The sequence below is a fragment of the Panulirus ornatus genome, chromosome 50, assembly GCF_036320965.1.
Source record: "Panulirus ornatus isolate Po-2019 chromosome 50, ASM3632096v1, whole genome shotgun sequence".
NCBI classification, from domain to species: domain Eukaryota; kingdom Metazoa; phylum Arthropoda; class Malacostraca; order Decapoda; family Palinuridae; genus Panulirus; species Panulirus ornatus.
Window position 1 is genome coordinate 774,754 of NC_092273.1, and position 12,864 is coordinate 787,617.

Consider the following 12,864-nt stretch of genomic DNA (forward strand, 5'->3'; position numbering starts at 1 on the left):
AAAGTTGTTAGAAGCAGTGAAAAGTTTTTATCGAGGATGTAAGGCATGTGTACGTGTAGGAAGAGAGGAAAGTGATTGGTTCTCAGTGAATGTAGGTGTGTGGCAGGGGTGTGTGATGTCTCCATGGTTGTTTAATTTGTTTATGGATGGGGTTGTTAGGGAGGTAAATGCAAGAGTTTTGGAAAGAGGGGCAAGTATGAAGTCTGTTGGGGATGAGAGAGCTTGGGAAGTGAGTCAGTTGTTGTTCGCTGATGATACAGCGCTGGTGGCTGATTCATGTGAGAAACTGCAGAAGCTGGTGACTGAGTTTGGTAAAGTGTGTGGAAGAAGAAAGTTAAGAGTAAATGTGAATAAAAGCAAGGTTATTAGGTACAGTAGGGTTGAGGGTCAAGTCAATTGGGAGGTGAGTTTGAATGGAGAAAAACTGGAGGAAGTGAAGTGTTTTAGATATCTGGGAGTGGATCTGGCAGCGGATGGAACCATGGAAGCGGAAGTGGATCATAGGGTGGGGGAGGGGGCAAAAATTCTGGGGGCCTTGAAGAATGTATGGAAGTCGAGAACATTATCTCGGAAAGCAAAAATGGGTATGTTTGAAGGAATAGTGGTTCCAACAATGTTGTATGGTTGCGAGGCGTGGGCTATGGATAGAGTTGTGCGCAGGAGGATGGATGTGCTGGAAATGAGATGTTTGAGGACAATGTGTGGTGTGAGGTGGTTTGATCGAGTAAGTAACGTAAGGGTAAGAGAGATGTGTGGAAATAAAAAGAGCGTGGTTGAGAGAGCAGAAGAGGGTGTTTTGAAGTGGTTTGGGCACATGGAGAGAATGAGTGAGGAAAGATTGACCAAGAGGATATATGTGTCGGAGGTGGAGGGAACGAGGAGAAGAGGGAGACCAAATTGGAGGTGGAAAGATGGAGTGAAAAAGATTTTGTGTGATCAGGGCCTGAACATGCAGGAGGGTGAAAGGAGGGCAAGGAATAGAGTGAATTGGATCGATGTGGTATACCGGGGTTGACGTGCTGTCAGTGGATTGAATCAGGGCATGTGAAGCGTCTGGGGTAAACCATGGAAAGCTGTGTAGGTATGTATATTTGTGTGTGTGGACGTATGTATATACATGTGTATGGGGGGGTTGGGCCATTTCTTTCGTCTGTTTCCTTGCGCTACCTAGCAAACGCGGGAGACAGTGACAAAGTATAATAAAAAAAAAATATAATATAATATATATATCCCTGGGGATAGGGGAGAAAGAATACTTCCCACGTATTCCCTGCGTGTCGTAGAAGGCGACTAAAAGGGGGGGAGCGGGTGGCTGGAAATCCTCCCCTCTCGTTTTTTTTTTTAATTTTCCAAAAGAAGGAACAGAGAAGGGGGCCAGGTGAGGATATTCCCTCTAAGGCCCAGTCCTCTGTTCTTAACGCTACCTCGCTAATGCGGGAAATGGCGAATAGTATGAAAAATAATATATATATATATATATATATATATATATATATATATATATATATATATATATATATAAACAAATTAAACAACCATGGAGACATCACACACCCCTGCCGCAAACCTACATTCACTGAGAACCAATCACTTTCCTCTCTTCCTACACGTACACATGCCTTACATCCTCGATAAAAACTTTTCACTGCTTCTAACAACTTGCCTCCCACACCATATATTCTTAATACCTTCCACAGAGCATCTCTATCAACTCTATCATATGCCTTCTCCAGATCCATAAATGCTACATACAAATCCATTTGCTTTTCTAAGTATTTCTCACATACATTCTTCAAAGCAAACACCTGATCCACACATCCTCTACCACTTCTGAAACCGCACTGCTCTTCCCTAAGGGAGGTAAATGCAAGAGTCCTGGAAAGAGGGGCAAGTATGAAGTCTGTTGGGGATGAGAGAGCTTGGGAAGTGAGTCAGTTGTTGTTCGCTGATGATACAGCGCTGGTGGCTGATTCATGTGAGAAACTGCAGAAGCTGGTGACTGAGTTTGGTAAAGTGTGTGGAAGAAGAAAGTTGAGAGTAAATGTGAATAAGAGCAAGGTTATTAGGTACAGTAGGGGTGAGGGTCAAGTCAATTGGGAGGTGAGTTTGAATGAAGAAAAACTGGAGGAAGTGAAGTGTTTTAGATATCTGGGAGTGGATCTGTCAGCGGATGGAACCATGGAAGCGGAAGTGGATCATAGGGTGGGGGAGGGGGCGAAAATTTTGGGAGCCTTGAAAAATGTGTGGAAGTCGAGAACACTATCTCGGAAAGCAAAAATGGGTATGTTTGAGGGAATAGTGGTTCCAACAATGTTGTATGGTTGCGAGGCGTGGGCTATGGATAGAGATGTGCGCAGGAGGATGGATGTGCTGGAAATGAGATGTTTGAGGACAATGTGTGGTGTGAGGTGGTTTGATCGAGTAAGTAACGTAAGGGTAAGAGAGATGTGTGGAAATAAAAAGAGCGTGGTTGAGAGAGCAGAAGAGGGTGTTTTGAAATGGTTTGGGCACATGGAGAGAATGAGTGAGGAGAGATTGACCAAGAGGATATATGTGTCGGAGGTGGAGGGAACAAGGAGAAGAGGGAGACCAAATTGGAGGTGGAAAGATGGAGTGAAAAAGATTCTGTGTGATCGGGGCCTGAACATGCAGGAGGGTGAAAGGAGGGCAAGAAATAGAGTGAATTGGAGTCATGTGGTATACAGGGGTTGACGTGCTGTCAGTGGATTGAAGCAAGGCATGTGAAGCGTCTGGGGTAAACCATGGAAAGCTGTGTAGGTATGTATATTTGCGTGTGTGGACGTGTGTATGTACATGTGTGTGGGGGGGGGGGGTTGGGCCATTTCTTTCGTCTGTTTCCTTGCGCTACCTCGCAAACGCGGGAGACGGCGACAAAGTATAAAAAAAAAAAAAAAAAAAAAAATATATATATATATATATATATTTGAGGGGCTTTCTTAAAGTCCACTAACTTCTAGACTTGCATCACCACACTAAATTACCTTTTCAAAACAAGTGACAGTTTATGGCATAGCAAGTGACACAAGTCGGCTTAAGTTTAGTCACAGTAAAGTAGCATAAGTTGTTATGTTTGTCAGAGACATACTACATATACACAAGCAACATCAGCTCTAAAAAATTTATAATCTTTATCCAATGAATATTGCGTTGTTAGTGGTTTCAACCTCCCATATGAAAATATGAGCTTTGTGTGTTAACCGTATGATTTTTAACGGATGAAACACCCATATTTTCTTCTTGCCATGGACAGATCATACTGTCCATATCAGTGTGTTGGGTTGAGTTGTGATGGCTGATAGATATAAGCTGTGTGGCAGGTTGGATGTGGTACCTGTGGTGTATGGACTGGGCAGCTACACCAAGCAGGCACCGCCACACTCCTACATCGACTCTATGAACTTCCCAACAGCCAAAAGCCTCGCTGAGTACCTCCTCTACCTGGACAGGAATGACACAGCCTGACGCAGGCAGCTATGTTATGTCACTCAAGTGTTGGCTAGGCTCCTCTTGGTAATACCATCTCCATTTATTCACTTGCAGTAGTTTTAAAACTATTGTCTACTCGTGAAAATAATCACTTTCAACAGCATTGTACCATAAGTTTAAACAGTGATGTTCAACTGTTGCACACCGTTTCAAAAGTCTTCACATATATATATGGTTTCCTTGCGCTACCTCGCCAACGCGGGAGACAGCGACAAAGCCAAAAAAAAAATATATATATATTTATTTTTATTTTTATTATACTTTGTCGCTGTCTCCCGCGTTTGCGAGGTAGCGCAAGGAAACAGACGAAAGAAATGGCCCAACCCCCCCCATACACATGTATATACATACGTCCACACACGCAAATATACATACCTACACAGCTTTCCATGGTTTACCCCAGACGCTTCACATGCCTTGATTCAATCCACTGACAGCACGTCAACCCCGGTATACCACATCGCTCCAATTCACTCTATTCCTTGCCCTCCTTTCACCCTCCTGCATGTTCAGGCCCCGATCACACAAAATCTTTTTCACTCCATCTTTCCACCTCCAATTTGGTCTCCCTCTTCTCCTCGTTCCCTCCACCTCCGACACATATATCCTCTTGGTCAATCTTTCCTCACTCATTCTCTCCATGTGCCCAAACCACTTCAAAACACCCTCTTCTGCTCTCTCAACCACGCTCTTTTTATTTCCACACATCTCTCTTACCCTTACGTTACTCACTCGATCAAACCACCTCACACCACACATTGTCCTCAAACATCTCATTTCCAGCACATCCATCCTCCTGCGCACAACTCTATCCATAGCCCACGCCTCGCAACCATACAACATTGTTGGAACCACTATTCCTTCAAACATACCCATTTTTGCTTTCCGAGATAATGTTCTCGACTTCCACACATTCTTCAAGGCCCCCAGAATTTTCGCCCCCTCCCCCACCCTATGATCCACTTCCGCTTCCATGGTTCCATCCGCTGCCAGATCCACTCCCAGATATCTAAAACACTTCACTTTCTCCAGTTTTTCTCCATTCAAACTCACCTCCCAATTGACTTGACCCTCAACCCTACTGTACCTAATAACCTTGCTCTTATTCACATTTACTCTTAACTTTCTTCTTCCACACACTTTACCAAACTCAGTCACCAGCTTCAGCAGTTTCTCACATGAATCAGCCACCAGCGCTGTATCATCAGTGAACAACAACTGACTCACTTCCCAAGCTCTCTCATCCCCAACAGACTTCATACTTGCCCCTCTTTCCAAAACTCTTGCATTCACCTCCCTAACAACCTCATCCATAAACAAATTAAACAACCATGGAGACATCACACACCCCTGCCGCAAACCTACATTCACTGAGAACCAATCACTTTCCTCTCTTCCTACACATACACATGCCTTACATCCTCGATAAAAACTTTTCACTGCTTCTAACAACTTTCCTCCCACACCATATATTCTTAATACCTTCCACAGAGCATCTCTATCAACTCTATCATATGCCTTCTCCAGATCCATAAATGCTACATACAAATCCATATATATATATATATATATATATATATATTATCCCTGGGGATAGGGGTGAAAGAATACTTCCCACGCATTCCTCACGTGTCGTAAAAGGCAACTAGAGGGGACGGGAGCGGGGGCCAGAAATCCTCCCCTCGTATTTTTTAACTTTCTAAAAAAATGGGAAACAGAAGGAGTCACGCGGGGAGTGCTCATCCTCCTCGTAGACTCAGGTTGGGGTGTCTAAATGTGTGTGGATGTAACCAAGATGTGAAAAAAGGAGAGATAGGTAGTATGTTTGAGGAAAGGAACCTGGATGTTTTGGCTCTGAGTGAAACGAAGCTCAAGGGTAAAGGGGAAGAGTGGTTTGGGAATGTCTCGGAAGTAAAGTCAGGGGTTAGTGAGAGGATAAGAGCAAGGGAAGGAGTAGCAGTACTCCTAAAACAGGAGTTGTGGGAGTATGTGATAGAATGTAAGAAAGTAAATTCTCGATTAATATGGGTAAAACTGAAAGTTGATGGAGAGAGATGGGTGATTATTGGTGCATATGCACCTGGGCATGAGAAGAAAGATCATGAGAGGCAAGTGTTTTGGGAGCAGCTGAATGAGTGTGTTAGTGGTTTTGATGCAGGAGACCGGGTTATAGTGATGGGTGATTTGAATGCAAAGGTGAGTAATGTGGCAGTTGAGGGAATAATTGGTATACATGGGGTGTTCAGTGTTGTAAATGGAAATGGTGAAGAGCTTGTAGATCTATATATATATATATATATATATATATATATATATATATATATATACGTTGAGATGTATAGGTATGTATATGTGCGTGTGTGGACGTGTATGTATATACATGTGTATGTGGGTGGGTTGGGCCATTCTTTCGTCTGTTTCCTTGCGCTATCTCGCTAACGCAGGAGACAGCGACAAAGTATAATAAATAGATATGTGTGTGTGTGCGTGTGTGTGTGTGTGTAACAGTTTCCATAGTTCTTGTCTTACAAGCTACCTTATAGATATATTGGATGAAGTGTAAGGAATCTGTCCATTAAAAATCATAAAAGATTGCAAGCCGATGACTTTTCTTCAGTGTCTGGTTGTTAATCCCAAAAATGAACATGGCATCAAATCCAGGTAACACATGTGCACTCCATAACATTTTCTGGTTAAGTTGCATGTAAGATATTTTTTACAGGTGGTTGTAGGCTGCTAGTGACATTTATGAGTAATTGGTGGAATGCAAACATCAGCTGGGACTTTTAATGGTGGTTGAAGCCAATAAATAGTTTATCACAAGATGCAAGGAGGTCTGCTGAAGGATAATTGTCTTACTTGATGGAAGGATATTATTCTTAGACATGTTTACTAACAATTCCCAAATTACAAAGTTCATTGTAACAGGGAATTCAGGAAATTGCTGAGGTCTAGTCTTTGCAACCTAGCTATAAAATTTCTTTTCTTAATCTATCTCTATTATATAGAAATGCAAAATACAAAACCCTTATCAATTTTTTTTTCATTTTAGCTCATTTAATACAATGTGTTGTTGATGCTGACTGTTTTCTCTGCCAGGTGTGAATGGTAGTCCGGTTCCTCCAAGATCTTGCGATCCTATCTTCATAGGTCCTCCCCCCAGGACACACAGACTGCTCCATTCAGAAGCTTATATCAAGTAAGTTACTATTGTTTACAATAATGAAATTAGCAATAGTTTATGATACAGCAAAGATGAAGTGCATTCATGTCATGGGCATGTGCTGAGGATGGATGTGGACTAACTAAGAATACATAAGTAAAGTATATAGGAAAGACTGGCGGTGGGTGAAATATCTGAGAAAGTAAACATGCAAGAGGATTTGTTATGATAGAGAAGAGTGAAGAGGTTAGAGGCTGGATCTTCACTGTAATTGATGGTGGCTTTTACATATAAGCTGTGCCCCTACCCACCCCTTTCATTGTGCTGCCAGACTTATAGTACATTTCCCTGTAGCTTGTAAAAATTGTGCCAACCCATACCAACTTATTAATTACTGCTCTCAGAACATAATAGATAGATTTTCAGTGAAAAAGATGAAAATCCAAATGATTCAGATCAATTTTACAAAGACACTCAATCAAAGAAGGATGGCTAAATTGTTCCTTCTTGGCAAGAGTGGCAGGCTACTTGTCTAACTCAGCCAGCCAGTCTTTTATGGTTACACTGCTGCTACTCTGTCACTTTTGGTCAGTCCATGGGAATCAAAATGAAATTACAGCAAAACCTACATTTTTGTTAAGTGGAATACTGGATAGTATAGAAACAGTTAGGTTAGGCTGCGATTTTTTTAATGTTTTGATTTCACAAGTCTTCTTCAGAAAGTGCAAGACTTGATGTTCAAGTACATATTGGTCACCTGGCTAGATGCATTGACGTATCATTCACTGATTGGCCCATTTGCCTTGATGGCTCTGTCCACTCATTCATTGCAATCTTTGCCATCTGTCCTGACTACTGGATGAAACCAACTTGTCATGTGGCGGTAATGAGTGGCAGGCAACCGCCAACCAGGGAGGTAATACTGCTTGGGTTTCAAGAGGAATAGTGGTGATGGCATCATGTGCCAGCACTGCTGTTATTGTTATGTACCTCCTTCCTGGCCCAGATGGAAGTCTTTTTTTTCCCTTGCCTCAATCTCATCTGAAGTGGGTTGCTGACATCCAACTCCAGTCCCACACTTTCTTTTTCTCATACAAAACCCTTGACAACATATAACTCACGCACATTTTTGTATCTTTTTCAATTTGTTTATTACTCTGTGTGCTGTAATTCATTATTATCAATATACTTGAGTGCCGCTCCCCGCATCAGCGAGGTAGTGTCAGGAATCAGTTGAAGAAAGACCCATCCACTCACATACACACATAGATACATATAGGTATGTTGATCACACTAGTCTGTGATGATAGTTATGAATAAGAAATCCCAATTCAGTAGTTCATAGAATTTTATTTAACATGTAATTTTTCTATACATGTGGCACAACATGTGTCATGGAGACAATTTGCCTCATCAGGAGCCAGTAACTCATAAAGGTTTTAAAATCTCAACACCACCATAAAGTTTTTAAAATCCCAGCAGCACCATGAAATTTTCATCTTGTTTCTGTGTTGTCTTGAATAGCAGACACAAGATGATATTTTTATGGCAGGTGTGGGATTTAGAAAACTTTATTAATCATTGGCACCTGATGAGGGAGATTATGTGGAACATGTGCCACATGTTTAGAATATTTACATGTCAAATAGAATTATATGAACTATTGAATTGTGATTTCACCTTCACGTATATACATCTTTCTTTTCTTTCAAACTATTCGCCATTTCCCGCATTAGCGAGGTAGCGTTAAGAACAGAGGACTGGGCCTTTGAGGGAATACCCTCACCTGGCCCAATTCTCTGTTCCTTCTTTTGGGAAAAAAAAAAAAAAAAAAAAAAAAAAACTTTCCTAGGTTTACCCCAGATGTTTCACATACCCTGGTTCAGTCCATTGGCAGCAGGTCGACCCCAGCATAACCACATCATTCCAGTTAACACTATTCCGTGTACGCCTTTCATCCTCATCCATGTTCAGGCCCCGATTGCTCAAAATCTTTTTCATTCCATCCTTCCACTTCTAGTTTGGTCTCCTGCTTCTCCTTGTTCCCTTAATTAAGGTCTAACATATATATCCTCTTATCTTTGTCAGTGTTTCCTCACTCATTCATTCCTATCCCTAGGGATATATTTATTTATTTATTTATTTTGCTTTGTCACTGTCTCCCATGTTAGCAAAGTAGCTCAAGGAAACAGACAAAAGAATGGCCCAACCTACCCACATACACATATATATACATACACATCCACACACGCAAATATACATACCTATACATCTCAACGTATACATATATATTCACACACAGACATATACATATATACACATGTACATAATTCATACTGTCTGCCTTTATTCATTCCCATCGCCACCCCACCACACATGAAATAACAACCCCCTCCCCCTCTTGTGCGCGAGGTAGCGCTAGGAAAAGACAACAAAGGCCACATTCGTTCACACCCAGTCTCTAGCTGTCATGTAATAATGCACCAAAACCACAGCTCCCTTTCCACATCCAGGCACCATAGAACTTTCCGTGGTTTACCCCAGACGCTTCACATGCCTTGGTTCAATCCATTGACAGCACGTTGACCCCAGTATACCACATCGTTCCAATTCACTCTATTCCTTGCACGTCTTTCACCCTCCTGCATGTTCAGGCCCCAATCACTCATAATCTTTTTCACTCCATCTTTCCACCTCCAATTTGGTCTCCCACTTCTCCTCGTTCTCTCCACCTCTAACACATATATCCTCTTGGTCAATCTTTCCTCACTCATTCACTCCATGTGATGAAACCATTTCAAAACACCTCTTCTGCTCTCTCAACCACACTCTTTTTATTACCACTCATTACCTTATTATTACTTACTTGATCAAACCACCTCACACCACATGTTGTCCTCAAACATCTCATTTCCAGCGCATCCTTCCTCCTCCGCACAACTCTATCCATTTCCCATGCCTCACAACCATACAACATTGTTGGAACCATTATTCCTTCAAACATACCCATTTTTGCTTTCCGAGATAATGTTCTAAACTTCCACACATTCTTCACTTCCTACAGATTTTCTCCATCCAAACTTACCTCCCAATTGACTTGTCCCTCAACCCTACTGTACCTAATAACCTTGCTTGCATTCACATTTACTCTCAACTTTCTTCTTTCACACACTTTACCAAACTCAGTCAGCAGCTTCTGCAGTTTCTCACACGAATCAGCCACCAGCGCTGTATCATCAGCGAACAACAACTAGGAGTGATTTTGGCATCGGATGGAACCATGAAAGCGGAATTGAATCATAGGGTGGGGGATGGGGTGAAAATTCTGAGAGCCATGAATAATGTGTGGAAGTCGAGAACATTATCTCGGAAAGCAAAAATGGGTATATTTGAAGGAATAGTGGTTCCAACAATGTTGTATGGTTGTGAGGCGTGGGCTATGGATGGGGTTGTGTGCAGGAGGGTGGATGTGCTGGAAATGAGATGTTTGAGGACAATATGTGGTGTGAGGTGGTTTGATCGGGTAAGTAATAATAGGGTAAGAGAGATGTGTGGTAATAAAAAGAGTGTGGTTGAGAGAGCAGAAGATGGTGTTTTCAGATGGTTTGGGCACATGGAGAGAATGAGTGAGGAAAGATTGACCAAGAGGATATATGTTTCAGAGGTGGAGGGAATGAGAAGTGGCAGACCAAATTGGAGGTGGAAAGATGGAGTGAAAAAGATTTTGAGTGATTGGGGCCTGAACATGCAGGAGGGTGAAAGGCGTGCAAGGAATAGATTGAATTGGATCGATGTGGTATACCGGGGTCGACATGCTGTCAATGGATTGAATCAGGGCATGTTAAGCGTCTGGGGTAAACCATGGAAAGTTCTGTGGGGCCTGGATGTGGAGAGAGAGTTGTGGTTTCGGTGCATTATTACATGACAGCTAGAGACTAAGTGTGAACGAATGGGGCCTTTGTTGTCTTTCCTAGCGCTACCTCGCACACATGAGGAGGGAGGGGGTTGTTATTCCATGTGTGGCGAGGTGGCGATGGAAATGAATAAAGGCAGACAGTATGAATTATGTACATGTGTATATATGTATATGTCTGTGTGTCTATATATATGTATACATTGAGATGTATAGTTATGTATATTTGCGTGTGTGGATGTGTATGTATATACATGTGTATGTGGTGGGTTTGGCCATTCTTTCGCCTGTTTCCTTGCACTACCGCGCTAACGCGGGAGACAGCGACAAAGCAAAATGATAAAAAAACAACAATAAAATATAATAATAATAATAATATATAGAGTGGCAGATATAGGGTGTTTTGGTCGAGTTGGTGTGCAAAGTGAGAAGGTTAGGGAAAATGATTTGGTAAACAGAGATGAGGTAGTAAAAGCTTTGCGGAAGATGAAAGCCGGCAAGGCAGCAGGTTTGGATGGTATTGCAGTGGAATTTATTAAAAAAGGGGGTGACTGATTGTTGACTGGTTGGTAAGGTTATTTAATGTATGTATGATTCATGGTGAGGTGCCTGAGGATTGGCGGAATGCGTGCATAGTGCCATTGTACAAAGGCAAAGGGGAAAAGAGTGAGTGCTCAAATTACTGAGGTATAAGTTTGTTGAGTATTCCTGGTAAATTATATGGGAGGGTATTGATTGAGAGGGTGAAGGCATGTACAGAGCATCAGATTGGGGAAGAGCAGTGTGGTTTCAGAAGTGGTAGAGGATGTGTGGATCAGGTGTTTGCTTTGAAGAATGTATGTGAGAAATACTTAGAAAAGCAAATGGATTTGTATGTAGCATTTATGGATCTGGAGAAGGCATATGATAGAGTTGATAGAGATGCTTTGTGGAAGGTACTAAGAATATATGGTGTGGGAGGCAAGTTGTTAGAAGCAGCGAAAAGTTTTTGTCGAGGATGTAAGGCATGTGTACATGTAGGAAGAGAGGAAAGTGGTTGGTTCTCAGTGAATGTAGGTTTGCGGCAGGGGTGTGTGATGTCTCCATGGTTGTTTAATTTCACATGCCCTGATTCAATCCATTGACAGCACGTCCACCCCGGTATACCACATCTATCCAATTCACTCTATTCCTTGCCCGCCTTTCACCCTCCTGCATGTTCAGGCCCCGATCACTCAAAATCTTTTTCACTCCATCTTTCCACCTCCAATTTGGTCTCCCACTTCTCCTCGTTCCCTCCACCTCCGACACATATATCCTCTTGGTCAATCTTTCCTCACTCATTCTCTCCATGTGCCCAAACCATTTCAAAACACCCTCTTCTGCTCTCTCAACCATGCTCTTTTTATTTCCACACATCTCTCTTACCCTTTCATTACTTACTCGATCAAACCACCTCACACCACACATTTTCCTCAAACATCTCATTTCCAGCACATCCACCCTCCTGCGCACAACTCTATCCATAGCCCACGCCTTGTAACCATACAACATTGTTGAAACCACTATTCCTTCAAACATACCCATTTTTGCTTTCCGAGATAATGTTCTCGACTTCCACACATTCTTCAAGGCTCCCAGGATTTTCGCCCCCTCCCCCACCCTATGATCCACTTCCGCTTCCATGGTTCCATCCGCTGCCAGATCCACTCCCAGATATCTAAAACACTTTACTTCCTCCAGTTTTTCTCCATTCAAACTTACCTCCCAATTGACTTGACCCTCAACCCTACTGTACCTAATAACCTTGCTCTTATTCACATTTACTCTTAACTTTCTTCTTTCACACACTACCAAACTCAGTCAACAGCTTCTGCAGTTTCTCACATGAATCAGCCACCAGCGCTGTATCATCAGCGAACAACAACTGACTCACTTCCAAAGCTCTCTCATCCACAACAGACTTCATACTTGCCCCTTTTTCCAAAACTCTTGCATTCACCCCCCTAACAACCCCATCCATAAACAAATTAAACAACCATGGAGACATCACACACCCCTGCCGCAAACCTACATTCACTGAGAACCAATCACTTTCCTCTCTTCCTACACGTACACATGCCTTACATCCTTGATAAAAACTTTTCACTGCTTCTAACAACTTGCCTCCCACACCATATATTCTTAATACCTTCCACAGAGCATCTCTATCAACTCTATCATATGCCTTTTCCAGATCCATAAATGCTACATACAAATCCATTTGCTTTTCTAAGTATTTCTCACATACATTCTTCAAAGC

At 42.1% G+C, this 12,864-nt stretch overlaps 1 protein-coding gene across 6 annotated transcripts in view; it reads left to right on the forward strand.

The window, feature by feature from the left end:
• polybromo (protein) overlaps nt 1-12,864 on the forward strand; it is a 471,093-nt gene that overhangs the window by 449,408 nt on the left and 8,821 nt on the right. For all 6 annotated transcript variants that reach the window (XM_071691025.1, XM_071691026.1, XM_071691024.1 and 3 more), the window contains one exon: nt 6,607-6,706. In XM_071691025.1, the coding sequence (XP_071547126.1) occupies nt 6,607-6,706 (100 nt within the window). The remainder of the gene's footprint in view (nt 1-6,606; nt 6,707-12,864) is intronic.